This window comes from Frankliniella occidentalis, unplaced genomic scaffold (assembly GCF_000697945.3).
Source record: "Frankliniella occidentalis isolate FOCC.00 unplaced genomic scaffold, Focc_3.1 Scaffold104, whole genome shotgun sequence".
NCBI classification, from domain to species: domain Eukaryota; kingdom Metazoa; phylum Arthropoda; class Insecta; order Thysanoptera; family Thripidae; genus Frankliniella; species Frankliniella occidentalis.
This window is the reverse complement of record NW_026267233.1, coordinates 257166-278668: the sequence shown is the minus strand read 5'-3', so window position 1 is coordinate 278668 and position 21503 is coordinate 257166. Positions and strand designations below refer to the sequence as shown.

At 44.1% G+C, this 21503-nt stretch overlaps 3 protein-coding genes and 1 long non-coding RNA gene across 4 annotated transcripts in view; 2 read left to right on the top strand and 2 right to left on the bottom strand.

Moving 5' to 3' along the window:
- Nucleotides 1-126, top strand: part of LOC113212260 (uncharacterized) — a gene marked incomplete in the record, with an annotated part of 12483 nt that extends 12357 nt beyond the window's left edge. Inside the window, 1 exon segment of the mRNA XM_052269835.1 lies at nucleotides 1-126.
- A 6402-nt stretch (nucleotides 127-6528) lies between these two features.
- LOC113212259 (carboxypeptidase B-like) lies at nucleotides 6529-16068 on the top strand. Its single transcript, XM_026430877.2, has 8 exons — nucleotides 6529-6686; nucleotides 8154-8229; nucleotides 8333-8638; nucleotides 8710-8797; nucleotides 8937-9100; nucleotides 11152-11214; nucleotides 12714-12795; nucleotides 15754-16068. Exons 1-8 carry the CDS (start codon nucleotides 6616-6618, stop codon nucleotides 15954-15956), a joined length of 1053 nt encoding a protein of 350 aa, XP_026286662.1. The 5' UTR covers nucleotides 6529-6615; the 3' UTR covers nucleotides 15957-16068.
- A 2026-nt stretch (nucleotides 16069-18094) lies between these two features.
- LOC127749877 (uncharacterized) lies at nucleotides 18095-18805 on the bottom strand. The gene is made up of 2 exons (XR_008011407.1): nucleotides 18527-18805; nucleotides 18095-18441 (listed from the first exon to the last, which is right to left on the bottom strand). It is a non-coding gene; the product is annotated as an uncharacterized LOC127749877 (long non-coding RNA).
- Nucleotides 18806-18905: 100 nt separating this feature from the next.
- Nucleotides 18906-21168, bottom strand: LOC127749876 (uncharacterized). The gene has a single exon (XM_052269832.1). The coding sequence runs from the start codon at nucleotides 20944-20946 to the stop codon at nucleotides 20257-20259; it is 690 nt and encodes a 229-aa protein (XP_052125792.1). The 5' UTR covers nucleotides 20947-21168; the 3' UTR covers nucleotides 18906-20256.
- Nucleotides 21169-21503: the final 335 nt, after the last annotated feature.

The window sequence follows — 21503 nt, the reverse complement described above, 5'->3', positions numbered from 1 at the left end:
TTTATTTAACTTTTTCAAAATGAAATCAGCTTATGACTTGCCCTATTCTGGTTGCATTCTTTATTCTTTATTGCGGACTTTATTTATCTTGTAATACGTTTCCATTAGTAAACTGTTAAGTATCTATCGCACTTCTATTATTTCCATGCTGTGATCCTGACTTCAACTGACCCAGTATTAACTTGATTAATCCCCAAACAGATTTAAAACGGCCGTTTATTAACAGTACAAGGAGCTCATTTCCAGAAAAAAAATGATCGCCTGCATTGTAAATCCTGGATGTCCACAGGGGGTGGCAACGCGGCACTTCTGAGTGACCTCATGCGGTAGCGAGGCCCGGCCCCCCACCACCGGCCTCGGCGACAGGAGCCCGGCGAGTCGCGCCCGACTGCAGCGCTTCAGTAAACTCAACCATATTCTATCAAAACGTCTGGAAAACTATGACAACGAGTAATGAATCGAAACGGGATGAGTTAACCTACATCCCAGTGTGCCTGCGAACTAGTTTCGGTCGTCCGAAGTGAGTTTACTGAAGCGCTGCAGTCGGGCGCGACTCGCCGGGCTCCTGTCGCCGAGGCCGGTGGTGGGGGGCCCGGCCCGGCTCCTGTCGGTGGGGGGAGGCCGAGGTCTCGCTACCGCATGGGGTCACTCAGAAGCGCCCCGTTGCCAACCCCCCGGGGTCCAGCAGGTATGTGACAAAGTCACCTGACCCACAATACTAGGCGACTTATGTTGACAATCTGCCGGATACCTTCTGGCATGCTTGGTTATTGCAGTGGCTTAATGGGTGGAGTGCCTTGGAATCGTTTTATGTTTTTTGGGTCGTTGAACATACACGGTGCATATATTTGTGTATGTTCAGCGACCCCCCTTAAATATAGGAAACGATACTCCTCCGGCTAAAAGAGACCACTAAGCGGGCATTGTTTTTTCATCGCGAGACTCCTAAAGAAAGGGGGGGGGCAAGTTTTATACGATTCAATTCGTCCACGACGAGGGGAGGGGGTAATCACTCCGTTAAAATGCGTACACCTCAACTTTTCACTTTTCCACTTTTATTCACTTTTTCATCGTTTTACAACGTTTACTTAATTTCTATGCCTATATCCCCTCTATTTTATTCATTTTTGATCTGATCAACGCACGATAAGTCACTTTTGTCCACATTTTCTTTCAGTTTTCATCACTTTCAGTCAACTTTTTGTCACTTTCACCTTAACTTTTATAGAAATGTGTACACTTACTTTCTGTAGTGATTACCCCCTCGGTTCGCGAATTCAGAAAGATTCGGTTCGAATTTTTTTGGTCTGTTTCGATTCGATGAGGAAAATTAGAGGAGATTCGATTTGAACCAAAATACTCGATTCGCACAGCACTACAGACCAGCTATCACATTAAGCCTACCCAACAGAACTGATCCCCACATCAAAGACCTTTATTTCCGCGAGCTACTTTCTGCAGCTTCTAGACTCGTCGTGACCGAGCGGGGAACGAGGACAGCGTGAGGACGAAGAAGCTATGGATTTTTGTTTTCTGTTAAAATAATAAATTAAACAAATAATACCTGCAAATTTGTATTTTCTCGCGATTTAGGCCTACTTTCCTTAAATCGCGTATTTCCGTCTAAATGCACTATTTTGACAGCATAACACTTGAAGGACCGGGATTTTCGTATACCTAGAAGGATCGGAGGGGTCATTTTGACCCCTGTTCGATTTTTGGCCGTTTCTATGGTTTCAAGGCTGCAGTATTTTCGCACATAATTAAGGTTTTGTGTGTTAAACTTGTGATCTCAAACGCATAATTTAGTGGTTTACCGCTAATATCGATAAATTCAAAAAAATTCGTCACTTTACCCCTCGGTTTCGCCGCCATCTTGGATTTATGGCGTTAGGAGGAAAGATTCGGGCTTTGGGCGAAACACACTTAGAATATTCAAAAATCTTACGTCTTTATTTCATAGGGTGGCCAATGCCTGGCGCATGTAGTGGCCATCCTTCGTGCTATGGACGACGTACAGTTGCTTGAAGTGTTCGGCGCATAGTCAAAAGTGCCGTCCGCCAAAAATATTTTGCTTTGTGCAAGAATCTTGAAAATTGCACTAATATCTTCTTTTAAAAAAAGTATTAACTATATAAACTAAATTAAATTTGCTCTTGAATACACAGGCAGTAACTTAAAGGTTTCGGCGGTGGTGTAGAAAACAAATCCTGTTTCTTGAACGAAACAGAATCGTTCCCCTTTATTGGGTATGTACAATTTGACCCTCCTGCTCAGCTGACTCAAAATCTTCAAAACTTCTTCCTTTGATTTAGGAATATTGGAAATGTTTTTCCTTCTATTGTTCCCCACACACTCCGTTGCCTGGGGAGCACAAATAAAATAAAACAGAGCTGACGATAAAAGCGTACAAATCGAAGAATAGGACAATATACTTACATGTCGGAGGTCGTTCTCGATAAGAAGATCGTTTGTACAAGCTCTGAACTCCCGTCTAACAATCATTGTGGGAGGTTCGTATCTATTTTCACCGCTTTCCGCTTTACTGATAGCAACCCGTAACGCTGAACTCTGTCGTCACTCCACGAAATGCTCTCGGCATGTCGATGTCCTTTGACAACTAATTTGTCCCCTCAAAAACAATTTTGGCAGTGCATTTCTTGTTGCAGCACCTTAAGGTGATACAGGACTGAAACTGAAAAAGTCCGTCAAAAAGCAGCTATTTTGAGTTTAAAATCAAAATGCGAATTAAATCAATAAAAGGCTCGCTATTTCATTTTAAGTTAGATTATTGCGGTTCTTTTAAGGTATAAGTCTATATCTAAACGTTACTGTGGTCGCGACACGTTTTTTATCTTCAAAAATCGTGTCGCGACCACAGTTACGTTTAAATATTGACTTATTATACCTTAAAAGAACCGCAATAAACTAACTTAGAATGAAATAGCGAGCTTTTTCTTGATTTAATTCGCATTTTGATTTTAAACTCAAAATAGCTGCTTTTTGACGGACTTTTCCAGTTTCAGTCCTGTATCACCTTAAGATACAGACCAAATGTTAGTCATCTATTTGGCTACTCGAGATGTTAACGTTGACAACAAAACATACGAAAAAATTTAGTTCTTTTCCCTACGGTAAGTTTTCAAACCCAACTTTGTACCCACCATAGATGTTTGCTTCCTTCGCCTTACCTTGGTGGCAGGGTTGCCAGCGACTCACTTTTCTCACTTTTATCCACTATTTTTTAAATGACTCACTTTTTGCTACTATTTTGTGGAAACATGCACTATTCGTCACTTTTCCGGAGGTCAAGGCGGTAAAATGACCATTTTACCGCGTCCAGTGAGAAATTTCGTCAGTTTTGTACAGAAACGTGTTTCAAATTGTCGCTGCTAGTGACAGATGAAAGTTAGTATACGTTCATCGATTGACCCATACAGAAAACTGCTCAATGACGCATGCCGATCACTAGAAAATAACGCGGCTCGTATTTAAGTCTTTGTGGAACATTTTCTAAGCGAGCTCTCAGAGCCTACATGTGATAGGGTTCAGAGACGTCTGAAGACATTGAAATAAAGACGTCAACTTGCACACTCCTAGAGTACTTTTGTGCAGAACACTATGATATGATGTAGTCTCGTTTAATCGAGAATTTTTACGGGGAGTTCGATGGTGACCTCGAAAATTTAATCTGAGAGCTTGGAAAATATTCCAGAAACACTGAGGGTCATCATCTTGGTCATTATTTTCAGTGATCGACAATCCAAAGTCTTCAGTGATAGTCTTCTGTTCTTGTGCTTTTTTTTTCCACTCAATCTTAAGTCATGGTGAATGTGTGCAAAATATGAACCATACGTTCCAAATTATAAAATTCCAACATATAACGTCACTTTTACCCCACTTTTTAGACGTAAAATGTCATTTTTGTCACTTTTTTGGGATCAGGGAAGTCACTATTCTACTATATTAAACCCTCTTGCGCGCTGGCAACCCTGCTTGGTGGATTCGAACCTCGGATCTTTGGCCTTTATGACATATGGCTCTGGCATAGGTACTCACGCCTGTTTTAAGTCGATGTTCGCCCAATACCATATTGAGCGCCAAAATGCCATGTTCAAAGGTCAAATGCTGCATGAGTTTTAGCCCGCCTGTCTGCTTTTTAAAAAAGGATAGAAGCGGGCTTATTCCACCAACCGCTCTCGTGTACGTCCGTCCGTCCGTCCGTCGTGCGTGTAAGAGGATGGAGAGGAGATGGAGGTCTATAAATTTCGGGTTGTCTTAAGGGTCACTACCTGATACGCCTACGGCATATCCCCTCAACCAGCCCTAACGGGGTGGAAAGGGTGATGGCAAAGAAATAGGGGTCGTTACTAAAAGTAGGATTTTTTCTTGTATTGTTTTCTAAGGGTTTACTGGTGACCAAAGTACTCATAGGGCCAAAATTTGGTCTGTTTTGCTCTAACTTTTACCGTTGGGGCGCTAGAGTGTTTTTTTTGACAAAAATACGGTGAAAATAAACACGCTGTACTTAAAGACGTTCAAGGAGACGTGAAATCGTAAAATGACAGATGAAGAACTCCCCCTCCCCCCTCCAATATAGCACATCCTTGATCGGGATTCGCCGTATCTTTAACCGTATCGGAGCTACAGGTAGGTGCATCTAGAACAATGACAAAAAGTCAAGTCTTAAGACTGTTAGACGACCAATACGTGCTAAAAACTGCGCTTGTTCATTTTTATTTGATTTTTTTTTATTCCTTTTTAAACCAGCAGGGTGGGGAGTGGGGCCGAGTAGTCACGGTCTCGCATCGTTACAGTCTCCTCTTACGTCTAAGAACCATTCTTCAGGGCCGGAACACTTTGTAGTCACGGTCTCGCATCGTTACAGTCTCCTCTTACGTCTAAGGACCATTCTTCAGGGCCGGAACACTTAAGTTTTACTCAAATAAGTGACCTATAATAGGTCGGGTCGCAGGCCCGACCAAACGTTGCTGGCAGGCCAATCTAGGCCCGGCCCCTGCTGAACGGAGTTGCCTGCGGTGCGAAGTGAAAGTGGCAACTTCGTTTGGCGGAAGGGCGGGCCTAGCTTGTTAATTCTGAATGCTATAGTATTACAAGTAACAAGTAAAAATGGGTGTAGCTTTTCAAAATAATTTGTCAAAACGGGGTAAACCTTTGTACTTTAATAAACTTACGAAATTTAATGACCCTTCTGTTCAATTGCGAAATTTCATCAAAATTTTCATAACCCGGAAGAAAACTTTTTACATATCTTAATCTGTCATTGTGTTTCAGAACAAGTGAAAATGTTATTAAATTTAAGAGATATTTTGCTCTTAAATGTCAGAATTTTTTTTTACAGTGGCTGGTATGAACTCAGTAAGCTATGAATAGAAATGTTCATTAGCTTTAAGTGTGAAGACTGAACAAAATCTTCAGTCAGGTGACAAAAAATACTTCGGAGATAAATGACCTTTTTAATACAATGTTACGACTGATATATAATTATTACAACAAGGGAGTCATCACACCATGTGACGACTCATTTGTTAGCCCGCCCTTCTGCTTTGAAAAAGCTATCCAGCGGGCTTATGCAAACCACCTCGTGTCTGTCTGTAGCACTAGAAGGAGATGTGCTAGAGACTTGAAATTTTCAGGGTATCTTCAGGTCCACTCCTAGAGAACGAAACGCTTACGGCAAATCCTGGCAACCACCCCTAAGGGTGTGAATAGGGGTATCCAGGGTTCCAAAATTCTCCCTTAAAGTATTGTTTGTTTTTTTATGATCTCCTCGGGGGTACCTCGTCAGTAAAGAGCGCTGTGGGCGAAAATGTCGTCCGTTTCGCTCTATCTCTAACCTTTTAGGCGCTAGAGGGTCTTTTATGACTAATATAAGCTAAAAATTGCCATAGTGAACAATAAGTTGTCGAAAAAGGCCTAAAAACCGCAAAATAGAAAGGAAACCCTCCCCCCACCCCCAAAAAACGTTTTCTACGCAGAAGGGTGGGTTGTAGTCGCGGTGCTTCACCATTACATCCCTTTCTCGAGTCTTTGGGGCAAACTTAGAGACGACAGGTTTAAGCGGGCCGAAGGCCCGCTTCATCATTCGCTCATGTTCTTCAGCAAATCGCGTGACAGAAATGGTCGGGCCGCAGGCCCGACCATCGCCGCCGGCAGGCCAAGCTGGCCCGGCCCCTGCCGAACGGAGTGGCCGGCGGAGCGAAGCGGAGCTGGCAACTTTGTTCGGCGGAAGGGCGGGTCCTGCTTGTTTCATAGGTCGAGATGAATGCTTTGTCACGATAGTTGTTGCCACTTCACATTAAGTTTTTGCAGTGAAACACCCCGGCAAGGTCCAGAAGATCGACCATTACGTAAAAACCGATGTTTTGACAAAAGAAAAACTTGCGATTTTGCAGTGCAGCTTCCCCTCACGAATAAGAACATTATGCCCACGTTGAAACTGCCAGACACGTCAGACTTTTTAAAACGAAGAACACGAGTTGCCGACCCCACGTGCCCACCTCGTGAAAACAATGTTTACGATCCCATCACCTTCTTAAGACGGGCGCTAGCCTTGTGAGACAACCTTGCATATGGTTTCTGGCAGTACTTGCGATGAGTTCCCGTTTCCTCGTGCTTTGCACTTTGGCCGTGGCCTGCGCCGCTGTTACGCAGCACAATGGAAGGCACGTAGCGCGCTGCTTTTCTAATGGTAGTTTTCGTGTTTTTTTATTTTTATTTTGCAGCCTACCTTTAGCTTACTAAAAATCAAAAAAAATATTTCGCACAAGCAAACGGCCGTGGCGTGTTTGTTCTGTACTGCTAAAAGATATGTTGTAAATTAACAGCGAAAGCATAGTTAATTTTGTAAGCTAGCAGCAGTTGTTTTAAGCACGAAATGTTAGATGACAACTGCACATATTAGTTTTGTGGAAAAGTATCTAAACGATTTCTCCACTGGTAAAACAAGTGTGCATAATACCCATATGTGCCCCGTGAAAACCAGAACGTAAATGGGTCAGCTGTATATGTCTACTTTGTGCATCCAGCATATGGCGAATACATCATTGTACATATATGTGGGAACATATGCGCATTAATCCGCCATGTATGTATGATGCATTAGTCATATACGAACCATACACGTTCTATATGCTCGTTGTATACGGTCATATACTGGGTATTTTTGCACAAAGTAGGCATATACAGCTAATAAACGACCCATATAGGTTGCATATACGTTCCGTTTTTCACGGGGCAAGTTATGATTTTAAACATTACATGGAGTTTAGCTCGAGTAGCACACTTGCGTGGTGTGCACATTTTAAACGTTTTGTAAACGTTTAAATTCTGCACACTTGGACACATACATATCTATAGGAACCATATGGTGTGCCGCTGCTGTACTTTGTGTAAGTGTGGAAAGTTTAAACACCAATTGACGTTCAACCTAGCTAAGCACCACAATGTGATGAGAAAGTGCACACTTGAACTTTAACACCAACATTAGGCACTTGATATACCAGTGATCGGATAAAATTGGATTCCGTGTACGGTTCACTGTTAGAAATTCCGTAGGCTAATTACGGAATTCTTACGGAACTCACCGTAAATTCCAAATACGGTACCAAACCGTAACGGGATGACTGTAATTTAAAGATACGGACTTGTCCATATTTCAAATAACGGTGCATCCCTTACATTTTACCCGTCAAATTAAATCTTCAATAATTTTTGAAACAAATAGTTTAAACAATTGAGCTGTCCATAGAGATTTATGTTATTGCCTCTTTCGCAAAACCATAACTTTACGCTCTCGTATTTCTCAAAATCCAATTCTTCGACTTACAGTGCAATGTATTATTTTTCCTAATCAATAAGTCAAAATTTTACGGAAAAGCTTACGGTTTATCCGTAACTTAAGAATACCGTTTTTCCGTATGGTTTCCGTAGAAAATACGAAAAAATTGCGGTACATTCCGTAAAAAAAAATGTCTTGACAATTCCGTTCAAAATTCCGTGGAAATTTCTAATAGTGTTGTGCGTTTGCTGTTCTCGTCATCGTGTCTGGATTTCTTGAGTTTTTGCGGCTAAACGCGTCGAAGTCCGAAGTGCAAACGCGTACCTTGCGTTGACTGCTGATCTGATTTCAGGTCTATGGCCAAGCGGCAGACGGCTGTACCTTCTGCCGGAAATCTGTCACTCACAAAGTATCCGACTTTTAATGAGGTATTGCTGGTAGTGAGACTGAGGAATTATTTTTACATTCGGGTCCGAAAGAGTCTGACTTCGGAATAGACGACTGAGGTTTTGTCTTTTTTACTGCACTCAGGTGGTGGCTTACTTAAATGCACTACAAGCGAAACACCCGACGCTTGTGCGCGTGTCTAGCGCGGGGAAGTCTGTTGAAGGACGCGACATCATATTCGTCCGCGTTTCAAAGAACCTTTCGCAGGAAAGTAAGCCCGTGATGCTGGTTGATGCACTCATGCACGCTCGCGAGTGGATCACGCTTCCAGCCGTGCTGTACTTCCTCCAACAAGTGGTAGAAGGCTCGGCCACGAGTCTCCTAGACGACATAGACCTCGTAGTTGTGCCCGTCCTCAACCCCGACGGCTATGAGTACTCACGCACCAAGGTGATCGCTTCAGTTGCGGTACGGGTTCACTGACGTCACAGTCAGCTAAAACGTTGCATTCATATTTTCAGGATCGTCTCTGGAGGAAAAATAGAAATACTACCAACAAGAAGTGTCCCGGCGTTGATTTGAACCGAAATTTTGACTACCACTGGGCAGGCAAGCTAATTAGATTTATGAACGTAACACGTGACATTGTTGTTTTTTATCGATTTTTTTTTAAAAAGACTGTAGCACTACATGGCCACTATCTTGCGCAGCAGATTGCCATCACCGCCTTGTTCTTTTCAATCTGCAGATTTTATCATGAGTGGCGGAGCAAGTGACGACCCCTGTGACCTGCAGTACGCTGGAGGAGAAGCAGCGTCAGAGCCCGAAACGCGCAACTACCAGAGCTTAGTCCGCACGCTCAACAAAAACAAGCTCATCAAGATGTACGTTAACCTGCATAGTCCCGAACAGGTACAGTTCATTCCCTTAGTGCTGAACGCTTGCACGCATATATTATAAAAGTAGGTCTTATTAGGCTTATAGTTCGGCCTGATAAGGAGTGATTTTTCAGGCCTAAGTAATGATGTTATACGACACATTTAGGTCCCCTCTAATCGACCCCCGGCCCCGACCCTAGTGAGAAATTCAGTATCAGATCGATGTCGAATCGACCACTGTGAAAAATTGTCGTACCGGGTAGAGGAAAATTTTTCATGGACGAAGTCGTACAAGTACAATCTAAAATTGTACAATTTACTCGCCCTATGTATCGACTTGGAATCGAATACGAGCGACAGCGGGAGGTTGTACATGTACGACTCGTATTGTAAATGGCAAATTACAAAATATATCATACCTGTAGAAATATATTTCTCACAGTGACGTTGACATCGGTTTTAACAGCTGATAACTTACAACCTTACACTTTAGACTGAACATAGGCAGTCATATTGGGCCGCAAATCGACCAAAGTTTATTTAGACGTCGTTTGGATGTCGCTACGATATTGCATTTCTCAAAAGGAGAGCTGAAATCAAGGGGAATCCCTCATGGGAAATTTGTAGAATGATTTGACGTTAATTGACTTGTTTTGGCTTTTTGGACTTTTTGGTGATTTTTTGGAATGTTTGTGATTTCATTTTGATTTCGGGATATATTTTCTGATTTAATTTTGATTTTTGCTTTTTTCCGACTATTTTTCATATTTCTTTTTTTACTTTTTTGGGGTTTGTACAATGATTTTTCGAAGTGATCCCCCCCTCGGCTGAAATACTGCAGTTATGTGTCACAGTCAACTGCGTAGAATGGGTGGTTCCTTGGAGCGACAGCCAGCATCTTGCCTCTATGGCTCAGTCAGTAGGGTACCCGCCCAGAGCGTGGGAGGTCGGCGGTTCGACTCCAGGCTCGGCAAGATTTTTCGCTTTGCCATGTGGCGTTGGTGTACGGCCTCACGGCCGACCTAAAGTTCAAGTAGAATCAGAACACGTCTCACCTCCGTTAGCAGGGTCGCTGTAACTGACGATGGGATTCAGCACTCGGGGTTGTGGGTTCGATACCCGCGCCGCGTACCCATCGGGACGGAAAAATATAACAGTCCTCTAGGAGGTAAGGCCTCGGAATCTGGGTCTCAGTCTTGCTCACCTTGCGACAACTGTAAGTCCAACACCCCCCGGGAGTATGTTCTGAGCACTGTGGTTAGAGTCGGCTGATCCCGTTCCGAACTCAGAAGTCGCCGCCGACTGTGGGGTGAGGGACATACTCCCCCATTTTTAATCTTTTTGACCGGGTGGGGAGAATTAGGCTTGAGCATTTACGGTGCCGAGCGGACTTTTGACTGTTCTGTGACGTGGGGCTGCACTCCGCCATAGTCGCGGTCTTTCCCTTCATGGCCTCTGAAGCCCGTTCGTCTTAGAAGCACATTCTTCCCAAATTTCAGCATATCGACGAGGTCGGATAAAATGAGGTTGGACAAAACCTAGGTCGGACAGTACTTTTGGGGATTTTGGAAAAATCACCAGGTCGGAGGAAAATAGGTCGGACAATCTAGCTGCACCGACTTTTTTGGGGTTTCTTTGGTCAGAGGCCAGCCGGTACCCAACCACTTGAAAACTACAAACACGGAGTTTGTAGTGACTGCGTATAAACACGTAGTTCCAGCCAACTTCGTAGAGACGCTTAGCTAGTTTATCGGGTGGCCGTACTTTGTCGCAATCGCTCGCAAGTGCAAGTCTCTTCTGAGAGATCGACTTAAGTTTTCGATTTGCCTCGATGCATATTGGGGCTTGCATTTTTCTAACAGCATTAACGTATGGAAAGGCGGTTTTAGGTGATCGTAAGTAAGTTTGTGTTCTCCATCCGACACACTAAATCATAGAGATATTGGGTATTGCGACGTTGGACGGCGACCTTCTGAACGGTTCGTTTCCCCACACCCTTCTTGTCTAAATTGAGTTGCCAGACAGCGACGCAGAGGTTCTGGTGGTAGAGTGGACATCATTTGTTAACAGTAAATATCGTTCCAGGCAATCTTTACGCCATGGGGCTATTCAGTGACGGCTCCTACCCTACCCGATATCAACAAGCTGGTGAGTAGTTGAAACCACTGAGAACCCCGAAGGACTCATGATTACTTCTCTTGGAATAACGCGTGGCGGGTGAAAATATCCGATGACTTTTCGTACGTTCATTGTGAACCGCTAAACGCGGAATAGTTGCCCGCTCACTTTGCTTTGCTGGTATCTCCGTTCGGCAGGGACCGGTCGACCGGTCCTGCCTGGCCTGGCCTGCTATCGAGTCCTGTAGAAGAGAGAGAACACAAGGTGCATACTGGCTTGCGATCGCCGTTGAAATTTACTACAGTAAATCACAACAGAATGGTATGGTAATTTTTGAAACTGTGATCCTGTAGTCTGGACTGTACTTCATCAGGGGACCGCAACGCCATCCGAGCGGCTGAAGCGATGCTCTATCCGCTACCCGCCGCCCTGCCGGCCAGCGCGCGCACTGCACAGGGCCAATATTAAGATGTGTGCGAAACTTTGAGTGAAACGATGCTAACTCATGCATATCACAGCACGGTTGTCCTCTTTCAAGGTAGTACAGAAGGTAGTGTCAGTAGACCCCTCGCGATCTTATTGGTCGCCAAATCGTGACGTCACCATTTCTCCTCCTGCCCGTAGTTCAAATTACGGCTCGTGTGCCTCTCAATATTATGTGTTATAACAAACACGGAATAAAAATATCCTCGGTATTTTGTCTTACCCCCAGCATCCGATAAATGACGATACTTTTACTCAGATGCCGAACAAGTCGAAAGATGCGGACGGATTACGGGCGCCCGTAACCTCACATCCAAGATGGCCGCTGCTTGGCCGCTCAGCTGATCGTACGGGAGTGAGGTGAGGGCTGTTTATAATCCGTCCGCATTATTCGGCCAGCCCAGCATCTGAGTAAAAGTATCGTCATTTATCGATGCTGAGAGGTGCTAAGACAAAATACCGAGGATATTTTTATCGCGTGTGTGTTACAACACATAATATTGAGACGGGCACACGAGCCGTAATTTGAACTACGGGCGGGAGGACAAATGGTGACGTCACGATTTGGCGACCATTTAGATCGCGAGGGGTCTAGTGACACTACCTACTGTACTACCTTGGTCCTCTTTCTCTCGGCACCACGCTGGTCTTGAAACAACACGTAATTATGAAGTATTCTCAAAAGAACGGACTGGTGTGAGGTCGGGCCGACCGGACCGCTGACATTTGCAAGTTAATGTGGGAGAACCACTTCACTCACAGGGAAACACGTCACATACGGTGAGGTTGCACTATAATAACGAAGCTCCATTGTAAGTTTCGTCTTGATTTCTTTCCAAACTGAGCTGAGGTGGGCGGCTCAGCCGAGCCGAGCTTCGGGCGGTCAACAACGTACTGTGTATAACTTTGACATGAACCATGTGCGTAAAGTCGTCGGAGATTCCGACACAAGAAGCGTTATCCCGAGGTTTAAAGTGCATGTAAACTAAATTGCATATTGGTGTCTAATGCTACAAAGGGGACCTTTCTCTTGTCGTTTATACCAGAACGTCATTGCCAAGGAGGCTAACGCTGCCATGGTGAAGGCTGGGGCGAAATCGTACGCTGTTGAAAACATGGCTGCAGATTGTAAGTAATTTTTAATATTTATCGATACACTTTTGTCTTATTTTACTGTGATCAATTCGAACAATGAACCTTCCATGGGAAAATAAATAGAAATTGAACTAAGCTTTGCCAACAGAAAATAGTGTAAATGCCCGGTCGGAAGAATGTTAACTTTTAAATACATATCGCAGTACTCCATTTTTATTTTACGTTGTACTTTACTTTATGTGAACATTTTTTTCAAGTCAAACTTAACTCATTGTTTTGGAAAAGTCCACCTCTAAAGTTTACATTTTTTCCACAAATTGTAAAGAAATGTGAAATAAATGTTTAGTTTAAGTGAACAAATGCGTACTAAAAGTGTACTAAAAGTACCACCTTTTTCGGCAGAGTACACTCTTTAGGGTACTTTCCGGAAGTTTTCATACACTTAAAGTATACATTTCGATATACTCTAGAATACATTTCTAATTATGTTTCAGTTCACAAAAAAGGATGCATTTGACTTCCCATTATTAGCATTATCTACTAAAACTTTTCATTCCTTATATTTTCGAAGTACACTTATGAAGTATACGTTGACATGTGTACTTCAAAGTACACTTAAAGTTAAGATCCTTCCGCCCGGGTGGTTTGGAAATTCGAAAATGAAACTTAAATAAAAATGCACTATAAATAGTACCATTCAAAACTTGATCCCATGGTAGTCACTATTAAAGGCATCTACGGAACTAAACAATACCGTTTATTGTTCTAAACAATAAATATTGCATTTAAACGCCAGTACAAAAAAAAAAAAAAAAAAAAAAGAAAGATTCGCTCTGTCAGCTAATATATTTTGCTAGTATTTGAACAGGTAACCTAATAAGTTTCTAGAGCAACTATATCATCCACTCCCATCGACTGTTAACTGTATCAGTCGAATATTGACTCTAAAGCGTATGTTCCTACTATCTGCATATTATCTACGGTCCAAATATCACTGCAGTAGCTCTGTAGCTCTACAGAGGCGTCCTTTCTCCTCTGTATTTTCACCATTAAAATCCCACTATATCGACAGTTGACTTTGAATGTTTACGTAAATAACCTACAATCTAGAATATGTTTTGCATTACAATTTCTCTCTGGATTGTTGATGTTACATTAGCCCTAGATAGAAGAAAAGTGAAATCAATGTCACAACATTTGACAAAAAGGTGTATGTCCGTGGTGATTTTGTGCCACGGGCATGTGTCCGGGTGTGATTTGACAGACTGGCGTATGTCCACGAACTTGATTCTGAAAAAGGGCAAACGTCCCGTTCGTGATTTGTCAGAATGTCATACAGTGGACTCTCGATAACTGTCGCCGCGACAGTTATCGAGGGCACTGTGCGTTCGCTCCTGCCGTGCTCCGCTCTCCCCACTCCTCCGGCAGGCGAGTCGGGCGAGCCCCCGGAGCCGGCAGTCAGTCCGCATGGAACGGGCTATTTTTCTATAGCTATCTCTCTCGCACGCGACAGTTATCGAGGCGACAGTTATCGAGGCGACAGTTATCGAGGCGACAGTTATCGAGAGTCCACTGTAAGTCCCCTGGATCTATGGGCATATGCCATTCTGACAAAACACATCCGGACATATGCCTCATTGCAAAATTATTGTTTTGGACTTATGCAAAAATTGTCTGCAAAAAATGTCTGCAAAAATTACAACCGGACTTATCCCATATTGACATGGGAAGTGTGCCATAACACTGGGCTTATTGTACTTAGGAAAGTTTTGACTACATCATACGGTTCCCATTACCCAGTAGTATTCAAAATTGAAAAAAAACTGATTTTTAGGAAAAGTAGACTTATTTCACTTTCACTTGTCACCAGTGAAGTCCTAACATTGTCTATCTCCGAATTTCTTGATAAAACAACCTCATCTCCGGAGTGGTTTTAGAGAAAGGTGTGCCGGCTAAATAGCTTTTGCAGAGAAAGGGTGTCGGCTAAAAATTCTAAGGTATTGGAAAATTCTGCTTTGATAAATTAACCTGAGGTATCTCACTTCACGATATGGCAGAAAATAAAAACCTACCTTCCCTTAAGCTTGAAGTACCGTTCGAAACTCACTTAATGACGAATTGTTGCTGTAATTTGCTCCAGCTAATTTTATTCGGATTAAAAAAAAATAACACACCTTCATTCGGCTTACTATAAGGTAAAGCTTGGTTCTATTATATAGTATCACGCCGAACAATAACCACCAAAACGCCACGGAGTTTTGGCTGCACGCTTTGCCACGGTGGAGGGAGAGACGGTGGCGGCACGAGGGTCTCCCAGCATAAGGACCCGTGGGTCCAGAATCTCGACAGGTATGGGGATTAACGGCCGAGTCGGGGCTATCTAACGTGCCGGTACACAGTACCTTCAGTTGGGGTGGCCTATGCAATGCAGGTAGCTGGGCAGCCCCGACTTAGCTTGAGCGGCACCGACCCTCGCCCGGCTCACCCGGCCGGAGTGTGCGAGAGAGTCAGGTAGGAGCCCGTCCCGCGCAAGCTGAGTCTGGGCTTTCCACTTACCTACCTGCACGGCGGCGGCCCCGACTGAAGGTAGTGTGAACTGGCCTTACAGTTGGCCCCGACCTGGGCGTTAATCCCCCAACCTGTCGAGATTTTGGACCCACCCCACGAGCAGACCCCCCTTGCAGCCACCGTCTCACCCTCCACCGTGCGCTTTGCTATCCCCTTTGAAAAGTCGCAAAACCGGATTTAGTTCTTTAGGTGCAACAAGCGAATAGAGCCACTTTCAATTTAAAAACCAACATCCGGGAGGTTGGTCTTTTGTCATACGTTGATTTCTCACAAAATATTTACAGGACAAATATTAAAGATCAGTGCTAGAACCTCTGGCAGAACCTGTGTGAAGCTCTTTGCGTATGATGTTTCCTTACGAATGAAGTATACCTTGACGGAAAAACGACAAAATACCAACAAGATAACTTTTTTGTTTTCCAGACCCGTCAACAGGCACTGTAACGGATTGGGTGCGCGGCGTTGCCGGCGTAGCCCAAACGTTCTGCTTGGAGCTGCCACCTGGAGGGGATTCAAAACAGGAAGGCTTTGCCGTTCCCACGTCTGAGATTTTACCCATCTCTCAGCAGGTTTTTCAGGGGCTGAAAGTGTTTGCAAAATACGCAAGCAAACCGTTGACTCAGTGAGGAAGAAACGAGGTCCGCAAATCTGTTTGTCGCAAATTGAAACGTCTCGGCCACGGCATCATTGGCGTGTTTGAAACATCAATAAATAAAACCACATAGCAATGTAACGCAATACAGCACAAACCTCCTTACACTGACTCGCTCACTGACTCATTGCGTGAGCACCCGTTAAATAAAAACATTGCGTGTCTAATTTACCTCTTCCGCCCCAACTCTGATTTTGTTCTGCAGGCGACTTGCCTTAAGCAGATAAGTGTGGAGCACTTGAATTCTTCTATTCTTGACTTCAGAGACTAATAAGTAATCCACTGTTTACCAACAAAGTACTTGATAAAAAGAGCGAGGTCATGAGTAATTATGCCCTCACTCAAGTCATGACCTAAACATAGACTTAGCCCAGGGAGGCAAACATGGTAATTATCCAGTGTGTTAAAAACAGAATTATATTTCACACCTTCATAAGACTATACACTCCCTTTAACCTTGCTTACTGCATAATTATAACTGTCAATAGTCCTCTTGGGGAAAACTTTTGGAGTGTAACTTTGAGTTTGAGCCCCATATTGAGCAGTTTGATCAAAATTTTCATTGCTATCATCGTCACTAAAATCACTATCAGTTTTATCACCTTCTGAATCAGAATCAGAATATCCATTACAGCTCTCGTCACAGTCTTCTTCCAGTCCCACTTCTTGCTCTCGAGTTTCAGTGTCAGAATTACTATTACTGAGTACATCAGCAACTTCTTCAAACTCAGATCCAGCTGTGGCTGTAAATTCAAATTTATTTAAGTCTTTCCTTTGAATACGGCAATAACGGCAGAAAAAGTGAGAGCAGCTGAAATTCTCAACAAAGCCACCAACCACCAAGGGCATGGCTCCCAAGATTATCTCCAGCAATAGTGACAATAGATGCCTTCTTGAAACAGTTGGGCTTGACCTCAACTCCCACTGTTTCGAGAACTTTAAGGTATTCGACAATTTTCTTAAAAAGTACTTCAGGCTTGAAAAAAAAATTCTGCACAGAGCAACCAATTGATTATTTTTTGGATCTGAACGAAGATGTAGTGGTAAGTTACCAAGAGAATAATAAACAGCCAAGATCTTGTACTTAGTTTTTGCTGGTCCAATAGCACGTACTACCTCAAATTCATCTTGAGATATAAATTTATTTTGATACTGTCTGGATTTTCCTTGAAGAATTCATTGTCTTTAAAAACAGAACCATCATCATAAAAGTCTTCACACAAATTTTCATCACGTATTAAATCATCTTCAAGTAAAGCTGACACAACACTACAAGTAAAGGAGTGACCAAATACGATGCAAATAGAGCGATATTGTGAAGCCAATTTGACGACTCTTGGGAGAGCGATATTAATTACATCGCTCGTTTGGAGTAACTTTCCGCGACATTTTTGGTTACGAAAAAGACTCATTTTGAGTCATTTTCACAAACGTCGCCCGTTTAGAGTCGTTTCTGCGACATTTTCTGTTACGAAGAAGACTCATGTTGAGTCATTTCGAAAAAATCGCTCTAACAGAGCGATGAAGAATATACGTCGCTCTATTCGGGAAAGAAAGGTCACTCTACGTTTTACAGTGAACGGCTGGGTCGTTCAACATGGCTTTCAGTGAAGCTTCAATGGGTACATAGTGGAACACTTGTTTTTTACCATCAACACCAATACCACTCACATATTGTTTTGGTTTAACAGAGCCAAAATATTTGTGATACATTTTTTTCCTTAGATAATTACTCTTTACTTTGTCATGAGCCCCAGGAAATGGATTGGAACTTTCGAGATCTTTTAAAATTCTACTAGTCCGAGCGGTGCGCGCTGTAAGTCGTGCACATGTTCGCGTGTGCACACACACACACACACTGTGCGCGAGATGCGTCGTCGCGGTGCTCAACATGACCAGTACGGTCGTGAGTACGTGTAAACCTGGGTGAACCCTCTCGTGTGCGCGCTACAAGACCCGGCCGGGCGGTGGCGGCGGCGTGGCACCAACAGGAGGGTTGGGAACCTTCAAATATATGTTTAACTCATTCAGCCTCTACCACGATTTAACAATGAAATAACACATGCCACTCAATCTTTTCAAGTTTTGATGGGTAAAGGATAACACAAAAAAATGAACTTTAAAAATATTTATTGCCCATTATGAGCAAAGGCCTTATGGGCCAATCACATAAAAAAAAAAAAAAAAAAAAAGGTTGATCATAGACAAAAATCACATATATACAAAAAAAGGAGGTGAAACGATACTCTCTAAGGATGAGGTGATGATTGGTAAAAAAAATTGTGAGTGGTAAAACAAAACCCTAGAGAGATGAAGATGACACGATCACATTAAGAATCACAAATGAACATTAAAAAAAAATAATTGCAGTGTTAAGGCTTGACTTTCCTAACTTTCTTAAGTACTTTCTTCTCTTTCTTCTTCATACTCGCTAGGGCTTTGACCCTGAGTGTCGCCTCCTGTAAACATTAGAATGAACGCATTAGATTTTTTTTGTTGACGGACACCATAGGGGAGGCGACCACACCACAACAAGGTACTCACATGTTCCTCGACGTAGAAATCACCCCCTGGTAACTCTACATCCTCCCAGAATACATGGTTAGGGGCGGGCTCAGGTGCGGGGGCGGGTGTGGGGGCGGGCACGGCCACCAAAGGCGCGCCGTCCAGTTAGTACTAGAACACAAGAAAATTTGTTTGCTGAACCACTTACCTACAAGAGACACACACACAAACACAACCACTCACACGCACACACACGCCCCTCCACACAGGGAATGACAATGTCAAAGGGGCATTTTGACACTTTTCGGACATATTTCTCTCGGATTTTCACTCACACGCACTCGGCCCACCATTTTAACGCCCTTCCCTCACTAGAAATCCACAAATTACTTTGCGTTCGGTACCCCCTCTGCTTACAACCACATGTTGATCTCCTGGTAGGGGACGACAAGGGCTTAACAGTTTTTCTCGCGGCTGTCAGGGGCGATGGCAGAGGTGGTGGTGTGCTTGGTTTGGATGAGGAAGAGGCCTCATCTGCATCAGGAAGGGGCCTTTCAACCAGTTTGCTTTTTTGAACAAAAGGCTCTACCTTTCCAGGCCCCTCCTGACGCAGTGACAGCTTCGTCACCATCGTCAGCCCTATCCTTTTAAAAGACATTTTAATGTCCAGAATGTGTGGGTGGAAGAGTGCATAAAGTGCGCTTGCAATGCACTTAGTACACTGCATATACGACCACTCCCATAAGGAGGTAGGAAAAAATTGCCGACTAAAAGCGACCGAACTATTCTTGTAGAGCTCGTCAAGTAGAACAACATATCCAAAATTTAGAATTTTTGACGGAGCCGTTTTCGAACAAATTGCGTTCAAAGTTCAAATTTTTGACACTTTTTAAAAGTTTATTTACTACTTAACTAGTGATCGGATTGTTTTGCGGTTACGACCGTTCAATGCGCATTAATCTACCCTTTCAGAATATGTATAGTTTGTTGAGGTTTGGTTCCAAATTCATCATGATATGGGCCAAAAACCTGCCTTTTTCTGTTTTTCACAGTGTTCAATTTTTCCTTTTATCGGTTTTACGAGTGAAGAAATGAGAATTCGACTAAAAGTGTTTTTATAAACGTTGTAGCTCGCAGTTCTCTCTTCAGAAATGTCCCCCCGTTCATTTCGATAGCGCTATTTGCTGACGAGCTATATCGATCTAAAGAGTGCGATGCGCTGCTTGTCTGCGGAGACCCTGTGGAGAATCTCCGTAAGGCGCTGATAGGCAACCCACACAACGACCTCCAGCCAGGCGTCTTTGGATTTGTTTTATTCTACCTAGCTCGTAACAGGTAAGAGATATGAATTTTAGCATTAAATAAAATTTGTAGATCAGACCGCTATCTAAAACTTTTGAAAAAACAATTTTGCTGTTTCGTTTGCACTTACAAAATCAAAGAAATCAAACTTTGAACAGGCTCAAAATAAGAAAAAACTGTATTTTTGGTCCTTTTTACGTGCAATGTGGACCAAAACGTGGACAAATTATATATATTTTGAAGAGTAAGAGCGTTCCACATTAAACACCCGCAAGCCTGTTAAAATTCAATGAGCCAATCACGAGTAAATCAAAGTTGAAAAATTGTTCAAAGTTCAAATTTTGAACGCAGTTTGCTCGGAAATGGCTCGGTAGATTGTTTTTATCTTTGGATATGTTGCTCTACTTGCTCATATCTACAATGATAGTTGGGTTGTATTAAGTCGGCAACTTTTCATGTCTTATCTTTCAAGGGCCATATTCCCCGAGCGTCGCGGCCGCGGCTCCCGCCGCCCCCCTGCTGAGCGCGTCCCCCGTGGTGCCCTTCGCGCCTCGGGGCTCCCTTGCGTCCCCTGGCGCTCCTTTGGCTCCCGCCGGCTGCGTGAGAAGCATGTTGACCCGCGCATCGCCCTGGGCCGGGGGCGCCTTCCCTGCGCCGCCTTGGCCTCCCGAGCTGCCCTGTCCTCCTTTCTTCCATGTGGACACACACCTGCGCTTCAAATGCCCCTTCGCCCCACACTTCCGGCACTCCACGTCCTTCGCCCAGCAAGTGTCCGGGTTGTGCCCCCTTCCACAGCGGAAGCACTCCCCTCGGCTGTTGTTATTGTTTTGACTACTGCTCTGCTGCACATACATCACGCTGGGTTCGCGCGCCTCGGCCCGCTCCGTGCTGCCGGGCTTGCTCAGCGCCTCGCACTCGACCTGGCTGCGCTTATGCGTCTGTATGATTTTGACGGCTTTCTTCACATCTAGCGCCGGGGCCTCTAGCAGCTTTACTTGGCAGTCCTTGTCCGCCACCCCACGCACCAACTGTGCACGGAGGCGGCGGTCCAGATCCGTGAAATTGCACGGAATGGCGAGCTGCCGGAGGTCCGCGACCCACTCGGCCGCGGACTCACCCGGCTTCTGCCTTCTTTGCTCAAATAAATGCTCTGCCATGGCCTCCGAGATGTCTTCCTCAAAATGCTCGTCCAATTTCAGCAGAATTTTCTTAAAACTAACCGTGGCGCCCTCCAGCACCTCCGGGTGGCACAACGCCACCAACAGCCGGTACAGCCTCTTGTCCGAACAGGTTAGGAAGGCCTGTTTGCACTCCGCATCCGCCGTAAAGCCTTGATGCTGGAGGGCCTGGATCAGGCGGCGCTTGTATTCAGCCCATGTTTATTCGTCAGCCTTTTCTATACTGAAACTCTCGAACTGAAACTTGCGTGCCCTGATCACCGGCCTCTCCTCATACGACTCGTCGTCGACGACCACTGGCTGCCGCTTGGCTGGCCTCGTGATCACAACCACCTTTGAGCGTTTAGTGCTCACGGCCGCGGACCTCCTTGTCAGGACCATTTTGCTGCCCTTCCTCGGCCTCGTGTGTCAGTCAAATCGGACCTGACTCCACTGGCCGGCGATTCTACTCCGATCTAACGCACCAACCCTACCTAATCCCCGAGGGGTGGCCGACTCGCCTGAGCCGTGTACGGAGTACTATATATTATAGGTAT

Excerpts from the sequence above, each read along its gene's own strand:
- LOC113212259 (XM_026430877.2), top strand. The coding sequence starts at position 6,616 with ATGAGTTCCCGTTTCCTCGTGCTTTGCACTTTGGCCGTGGCCTGCGCC. Across the intron at positions 8,639-8,709 it reads ATGAGTACTCACGCACCAAG|GATCGTCTCTGGAGGAAAAA; the intron begins GTGATCGCTTCA and ends TCATATTTTCAG. Across the intron at positions 9,101-11,151 it reads ACCTGCATAGTCCCGAACAG|GCAATCTTTACGCCATGGGG; the intron begins GTACAGTTCATT and ends ATATCGTTCCAG.
- LOC127749876 (XM_052269832.1), bottom strand. The coding sequence starts at position 20,946 with ATGGCAGAGCATTTATTTGAGCAAAGAAGGCAGAAGCCGGGTGAGTCC.